Here is an 8,891-nt window from a genome sequence, read left to right on the forward strand (position 1 = left end):
GTCTTAGAGGACAAGGTCATGGACACACCATCTTAGTAAAATACACACCATCTTAGAGGACTGTCTTATGGACAAGGTCATGGACACACCATCTTAGTAAAATACACACCATCTTAGAGGACTGTCTTATAGACAAGGTCATGGACACACCATCTCAGTAAAATGCGGTTCACGAAGTAGTAATTCTATACTCTTAAATGACAATATTTGAAGTAGTAATTCTATATTCTTAAATGACAATATTTGAAAAGTGAAAATGTAGGTCTAGATTTGCTGTCATATCAACTCTTAAACATAATTTTTATTTTTATTTATTTATTTATTTATTTTTTTCAATTTTATAAAATTTGAAATGATAATATTTGAAAAGAGAAAACGTAGGTCCAACCAAAATTTTAATTTCTAATTTCTAGTATCCATATGCATGTCCTGAAAGTTGATCTAAATTTATTAAAAATTAAAATTAAATTCAACATACTATTATAGCTAAACAATAGAAGTATAATAACTAGTTCCGTCACAGATATTTAATTAATCTTTAAAGTAAAAAAGATAAGCAACATGAGTGCTACATTAAATTCTGATGGGTATAAACACCTATAAAAAATGGGCACTAGAAACCCACTAATAGTAATTGCATAAATTAGATAAAATTCTGAAATACACAGTCCAAAAAGCTGAAAAAACCTCCAAAAGCGAAATTACAGAGCAATTCCTTTCCCATTTTCAAAGCTTCGATTATCTGTCACTCTCCTTGATTTATCTATTTACATCATCTACAATCGACTGTTAAACAGTCCCCTTGTCGACATCTACTCACTCAACATTCACATCGATAACCTTGGATTCCACCTTGGCCTTGGGAATTGTAATATTTAGCACGCCATTTTTCAATTCAGCCTTAATCTTATCAGTCTCACAGTTGTCAGGCAAGAGGAGTCTGGTATTGTAAGAGCTGTAGCCTCTGGCAGACCACGAGTCGTCCTCCTCCTTGCTTTGTTTCTCCGCCTTAATAACCAGAAGATCGTCCTGAATGGATACCTTGACATCCTCCTTGGACAATCCTGGCATATCGAACCTCATTTTCAGCTCAGTCTCGTTCTCCGTCATGTCCCATGGGGTTCGAACCCCCGCCGGATTCTCTCTCGTAGGCATTGTGGACGGGAACATGAACGAGTCCTCAAACAGTCGGTCCATCGTATCCAGCATCTGCCTCATTGTTCTCATGGGAGACAATGGATCCATTAGACCTGCAAAACAACACATCACCAGTTCAAAATTTGAAATTTGAAATATATTTACTCACCAGCAACCGAATTAGGTTCACTGGGTCAATTAAAGGAGAAAACAGTCATTTATTTTCAAAATCAGAGGAAAAAAATGGCATAATTCACAGTAACGAGTAAACTCATTTAAGCCTTTATCAAAAGAAGAAATGTCTGTTGCCGAAATTTATACTTTATAGCTCACTAGCTGCCAAATAAGGTTCGTCAGATCAATGAAAGGACAAATCAGTTAATTATTTTCAAAATTAAACAAACGAAATTTACATATTATTGCCCACTAGCAAACCGAAATAGATTCATTAGATCAATAAAAGGAGAAAACAGTTAACTATTTTCAAAATTAGAGAAAAAAATATCATAATTTACAATAAACTCGTTTAAGCCTTTGCCGAAAGACGAAATGTCTGTTGCCGAAATTTATATATTATTGCTCACCAGCAATCAAATTAAGTTCATTAGATCAATGAAAGGGAGAAATCAGCTAATTTTTTTCAAAATCAAAGAATTTTTTTCATTATTCACTGTAAACTCGCTTAAGCCTTTACCGAAAGAAGATATGTGTGTTGCCGAAATTTATAACCGTATCAGATTCATTAGATCATCGAAAGAAGAAATCAGTTAAATTTTATGAAAATCAAAGAAAAATTTTCATAATTCATAATGAATTTGATTAAGAATTTACCGAAAGTCGAAATATCTGTTGCCTTGCCCGCGCCATTTGATTTTTTCTCAACTTCTTTGCCCGTATTTTGCACATTAATTGCATTGTCTTTGCTCTCTGCCCTTGCCAACGAAGGATTTACAGGTCTCCTCTTGGCTGGATAGCTCAGTCCTACCTTTGGACTCAAAAGCTTGTTACAGGGGAGCAAATTAGTTCTCACAGTACAGGGATTTGAAGAAATGCTTCCATTTCTGGAGGATACACAAGAAAGAGCGGGAATATTTGCAGACATACACAGGCTAGACATGGCGAACGATCTTTTCAGAGAATCCACAAATCTGCACGATTGAAAGATACAAATAAACTGTTAAAATAGCCTTCAAACCTGAGAAATCCATTAGCACGAACAAGCAACTGAGCCCTACAAACCCTGAGTTGGGATAGATTCAATTACCTTTTGAAGATTACCAAATAATACCGAAATAAAAACCAGTTGATTTAGCAGATAACACTAGGCAACCACAAGCTGAAGATGAAATGGAATGTTAGCATCTTATAGATTTGAGAAGAACAGAGAGAATTGAAAGATGAAAGTTCGAGAAATGTCTGGAGGCGGTGTCGACATGGACGCATGGAGAGGCTTCTCGGTGCTTCTCACCACGTGGCTTTATCCTCACTTTCTTCGTTTACTATTTTTCATTTTTTTTATAACAAGTTTTAAATATACCTATGCCATTGCAAAAAGAGAAACTTGTGATAAACTTGATTGGCAAATACGAAGGATGTTGTGAGGTAATGGTGAAAATTGTGTTGTCGTTTTTTTTTAAAGTGATATATTCTTATAGTTTATGATATTATTTTGGTTTTGTTTTATTATCATTTATTAAAATAAATTTATCGTAATTCTTAGATTTATTATTTTATTGTTTTAGATTAAATTTATAGGTATAGATTTTAGTTATGTTATTTTTATAGTTGTGAATTTAAATTCTGAAAATTTTAAATTTAAATTGTAAACATCTCAAATTCACTTATTAATTAACTATTTTTCATTTGTCAATTATTCAACTTCCATCTTCACTCGTTATTCAATTAACTAACAGGTTAATTGATACATTTTTCTCTAATATAATATTCCATTTCCATTAGAAGACAAAATTATTGATTCCTCCTATTAATCAATTAACCAATGCTTACCTAATTAATTGATTAGACTAACTAATTTTTCTTCTATTTTTAAATTCCTCATTAGTGTACAAAAGACATTGACTTTTTGATCTCCATCCTCCAATATAAAATAAAATAAAATTTGCAGCACCCTCCAATCTTGCACACATGTGAGAGGAGACATGTGTACCCTCTCCTCTTTCTTGTGAACACTTGTTCTAACTTCATCTCATGTTGCATCTACTTTTGGACATTTTTCCAAAGGCTTAAATCTTAATCTCTCAATCAATCTTATCCCGTAATCCATCTTCTAATCTTAGCCCTCCATTCCATTTTTGAAAATTCTATTTTAAAGATGCTTGCCCTCCTCTTTTGATCAATTATTCATATTCTAACCACTTTTCATCAATTTGATCATCTAGAGTCATAGTATTGTTATGCAATAAAAAAAGTAACATAGATTCAAACAAAGAGAATACACATAATCACTATTTCTACATCAATGGAACACATCCACACAATAATGGAGGTATAATAGTTTTAGTTAAATCTTTTTCACATACTTTTTAAATATTTATTATTGCTCTATTTAATTTTTTTCCTTTTGTTTGAATTTTTGGTTTTGTTCATTACATCTAATCATTTTTTTTTACAATCCACATCTCTAAACACTTAGCGGGACCCTTGTCCCAACACTACTCATTGTCTTATTTGAGCATTTTGTGAGTTAATAAATTTTTTTTCTTATTTATATCCCTACCATTATTTCTATCCTTAATAATTTCATTAGAATTTTGTAGATTCTCCCTTGCAACATTTCTCCCTCATTTGGCTCTATTTTGATTTCTAGTAACTTTGTTTTACTTGTTTGTCATTCTTAGCATCATTCCTAACCTCTATTTGGTAGATTGGATTGAATTTAAAAGCTAACATTTAGATTTTGTAGCTTTGTGGCCCATTCAACCTAGACAACATGACACCCATGGAATCTTGTGATGTATGTGTTTATTCTATGACATTTGCATCTTTTATGTTGCATATATATGCCATGACGGCGGTGTTTGTATTAATTCTATCTTTCCAATATTAGTTTTGGGTCATTTTGGTTAACTTTTTTGATCTTGTGAATTGGATTATATCATATATCTTGTTATTAACATGTAGGCATTCTAGTCAAAGAAAATATCCTAGAAACTAATGGTTTTGTGATTTTGTAGGATGTATATGTAGCCTATCTTTTATAGACCTTTTCTCTTTTTGTGTTCTTTTTCTTTTTCTTGTTTGGTCATGGTTAAAATTGGGGTTAAATGTACTACATACTTTAATTTGGGTTTAAACTTTACAAGTGCATTTTGAGCCCAGAGTGGTAATTGTGTATTATCTCGCCTCATGCCTAAAGTAGTCTTGGGGATAAAAAATAAGTACTATCTTTTTTCTTTTCTTTTTAAGACCTACCTACTTAGGGATTCCATCACCCTAAGGTATGACCTCAACCACACATTCCAGTAGGATATAAAGGAGGAGAACTAAAATTGAATCCAAATGAGTCATCATCATGTCTAACACAATCTCTTTGATTCACCATCTTTCTGAAGAGTAGAGAAAGAGGTGAAGTTGAAGGAGTTAGACCTCAACTAAACATCCTTGTAAATGGAGACTGATTCCTATAAATTTATGCTTCACATATCCTTGTAGTATATAGTGGATTTCCTTAGAGAATTTGCAAGCCCAACATTAGACCATCAATCATCTTTTCTTGTGGTGCATCAAACCACTTGCACTATACTTTCATGTGATAGAGGTAGAGACAAATGTGGGAAATACCTTTGGTCTTCATGATAAGGGGTGTATAGTGTTGAACACACTTTAGGACTAAGAGGGTAGGGGGAGGGGGTGAATCAGTCTGGACCAAATACTTAAACTTTATTTCAAAATCCACAGTCGATTTAACTTTATTCCTATTAGCAACAATGAATCACCATGCACAAGAGAACACCATATTTACGCGGAAAACCAAAATAAGGACAAACCATGGTGAGAGTCAAATCACAATATGTGAAATGATTACAATATTGTTTTAGGGTCAGTGGGTAAATGCATGAACCTATGTCACACTTTCAGCCAACTATGGATAGTCTGGCCGGACTACAACCAACCTGTGTGGCATTGAAATGGTACCAGGAGTCTAGCCAGACTGAGTTCGACCGAACTATTGGTTATATAAACTGATATTTTCCCCACCGACCCCCATTTGCACCCTAAGGAGCTTTGGGAGTTCGGATGGACTCACAAGGAGCTTTGGGAGTTCGGATGGACTCACAAGGAGCTTATTTCCAGCCCCCATTTTTCTAGGCAGATTCATTTTTTTTCCATTTTTTGGTTTATATTTGTAATTAATTTTTTTAATATATTTATTGCTATAATTATTTTTATTGAATAGTTTATCAATTTTTTCAAATTTTTTAGAATGAAAACATTAAAAATAATTAAACCTAGAAAAATTAAAAAATTCTTTAGAAAACTATTAAAAAAATATGCACATATACCTATTAAATAATTAAAAAAAATTCATTTTCTCATTACCCTTACATATAAACCATAAAAAATTATAATCAATACACTGCACATAAAAAATAAATCCACGTACTCATACAAAGACATAGACACATAAACCTACACCCACACTCACACCCAGACTCATGTGCACATACATACAAATACACATACACACTCATACACATGCATACATAGATGTACATGTGTATGCATGTGTATGTGCAGGTATGTATGTGTGTGTATGCATGTACGTGTATATGTATGTATGTGTTTATATGTGTGTATATGTGTGTGTATGTATGTATGCATGCATGTGTATGTGTACATGTGTGTATGGGTGTATGTGTGTATGTCGGTGCATGTGTGTGTACATGTATGTATGTATGTATGTGTGTTTATCAAAATAAGGAGATGCAAGTTTGGAAGGATCAATTTGTTTTATAGGAGGAAGTTTGATAACATTTCTTTGCAACAACTGAGATATAATACTCCGTAAAGATTCCTTCAAACGAGTAAATTGTCTTTCTCTTTGGAAATTTTTTGAAATAGAAGGCACACCTGTTGTAGAATTCACATGGTTGTTGTTGATTGGATCATTGAACTTGATGAAGTGTTTTGTTGGTTTGAACTTTGCAAATGGTTGTTGAACACACTCCTCCTTATCACTCAGAGCCATAGGAGTGGATTGCTCCGTTTGACTCACAACTAGTTGATAATTGTGTTGTGTTGCGCACAACTATGGAAAGGAAATAAACTCAGACAAAAGAAGCTTTTCCCTGATATCTTTTTGTAAATTAGAAATGAAAATTCTTTGAATATCATTACCAAGCACATGAAAATAAATTTGAGTAGACAAATGCTTATATCTACCAATGAAATTAGTAACTTTCTATTTAACACCTTGTTTACAATGCATTAAATCAGTCAAAGTGATTTTAGGACCAATGTTGTTTTGAAATTGTTAGATGAAAGAATTTGCGAGTTGTTGAAAGGAATTTATAGAATAAGAAGGAAAACAACAATACCATTGTAAAGCCTTATCTCTTAGTGTTCTTGTAAACAATTTTTCAAGCAATCGTTGATCATAAGCAAAATCAGTACACAAGGTTTGAAATGTTTTGACATGCGTAAGAGGATCACCTTTTCCATTATAAAGTTCCAATTGAGGAATCTCAACATGTTTAGGTGGCATGACTTTAACAATATCAAGAGAAAGTGGGCTTGCAACATCAAAGGTGGGCACACTAAACTTTGATTGACTCATGGAAGCAATTTGTTGTTGCAAGGAAGACATGGTTTGAGCAAGATTGCTGATTGTCATTTCGGTGGAAAAATTAATGTTAGACATAGGTGATTGAGAAGGTGGTGTGATGTTGTTGAAAGAAGGCATGGACTGAGAATAAGGTGGTGGGACATTATGATAAGTAGGCATTGGTGATGATTGGGTAGGAAAAGGGACACTTAAAGAAGGAATAAACTTGTTAAAGGAATTGCCCCCTTGTGTCACACTGATTGTCTGGGGAATAATAGGAACACTCATAGAAGACATAGGTATCGACAGAGGATGAAATGTAGAAGAGATATTTCCCCCATGACCTATGGTTGTAGGAATGACATTTTGAGTTGAAGTAGCCATGATGTTAGATGTGAAAGCAAGAATACTAGACATAGGATTAGTCAAAGGAATAGAAGAATTGACTTGTGTTGAAGGTTGTGAGTAACCTAGGGTTTTATCACAACTCTTGATAGGCATGACATTAGAATCAACAATATGTGCAATGCCACACAATATATCAATTTCATTTCTTATCACTTTGAAGCATCCACTTAAGACCTTTAATTAATGGAAGAGATTCACTGTTAGGGTATTCTTGGGACATCCATTGTTAAAAGTTGTCAAATTGATTGTCTAATGTAGAAAGTTGATCTAAAGAAACCCTAGTTAAAGCTTCTTCTTCATCATGGGATCCATCAATGGGATGACTAGGCACATGATTAGGATGGGAAGAATTAGCATGATCCTCATTAAAGAAGTCACCCAAATTAGGCTCCATCTCCTCGGTAATTAAACCTTGGGAAACCTTAATTATAATGCTTTGTCTACGGGGATAGGATAGGTAGGACTAATAGTGGTAAAACTCATGTACTAGAGGGAAAATTTGAATTTTGAATTTTGAAACAAAGCTTACAAAATTGGTTAATGCAAAATTTAAGAAAATAATGATTACACAATTCGAACTTTGTTGGGGGAAGAGGATGACACAATTTCCAAAAATGAAAGGAAATTGGAATTTTAAAATTAGGGCCAAGGGAATACAATTTAATTTGAAAATTATTATTTTTTAAATCAATGTAGACTATAATTAACCTCTTAATTTTAAAAAATTTCTTGAAAGTCGAAATGTTGAATTTTGAAGGTATTTATGATTATAGAGGGTTCAAAAACCAATAAAATCAGCCAAACTTCTAGATTTAGGCTATTAAATATAGTCATAACATCCTCTCAAAATTTTAGGAAAAAAGCTGAGCACCGTGGTAGGAACGCACATGGTCCCACCAACTTTTCTCGAAATTTTCAAAGATGGATATTACAATGTTTTTAAAGCTAACCAGTGAAAAATTGGTGAATTTTACGATGTCTAGATGGGCGAAATGAAGGCACAAATGTGAAAATAGGACCCTATTAAGGTTTTGAAGAAAAATAGGAATTGGATTGTAATTTTGTAAAAGGTCAAACCTAATGGATTGGGACACCTTGGAACATGTCTAGAAATATGAATGTAAATGAAATTGATTTGAAATTCACACAAAATCCAATTAATTTTAAAAATTAGGATTTGATGACCTAACCACTTAATTTTGAAATTTGAATTTTGGGAAAAAAGGGGGGAATTTTTTTTTTTTGAATTGTAGGATTGAAGACAAATCTGAGAACAATCAGAAATTTGAAAACTAAATGGAATTCCACTTTTTTGCACAAGTTCAAGATGGTGTTTGAAAATTAGGGTTTTAACAAGTAACCTCTTAATTTTGTAAATTGTAATTTCAAATTGAACAAGACAATGAGGAAATTGAATTTGACAAGCAAAACAATTTTCAGATCTAAGATAACCACAAGCAATTTTTTACAAATCACAAGTTTAATTTTAATTTTAAAAACTAGGGTTTTCGATGATTTAGCCACTAAGTTTGCAGAAAGTTGAAACTTGTAAATGAAAAAT

General features: G+C 32.9%; 1 protein-coding gene across 1 annotated transcript; it reads right to left on the bottom strand.

Annotated features, from left to right (window-relative positions):
• Window positions 1-600: 600 nt before the first annotated feature.
• On the bottom strand, window positions 601-2,551 carry LOC131071574 (small heat shock protein, chloroplastic). Its single transcript, XM_058007471.2, has 3 exons — window positions 2,402-2,551; window positions 1,969-2,285; window positions 601-1,250 (listed from the first exon to the last, which is right to left on the bottom strand). Exons 2-3 carry the CDS (start codon window positions 2,252-2,254, stop codon window positions 817-819), a joined length of 720 nt encoding a protein of 239 aa, XP_057863454.1. The 5' UTR covers window positions 2,255-2,285; window positions 2,402-2,551; the 3' UTR covers window positions 601-816.
• Between the last annotated feature and the right edge of the window lie 6,340 nt (window positions 2,552-8,891).

Source organism: Cryptomeria japonica, chromosome 11, assembly GCF_030272615.1.
Source record: "Cryptomeria japonica chromosome 11, Sugi_1.0, whole genome shotgun sequence".
Classification (NCBI taxonomy): domain Eukaryota; kingdom Viridiplantae; phylum Streptophyta; class Pinopsida; order Cupressales; family Cupressaceae; genus Cryptomeria; species Cryptomeria japonica.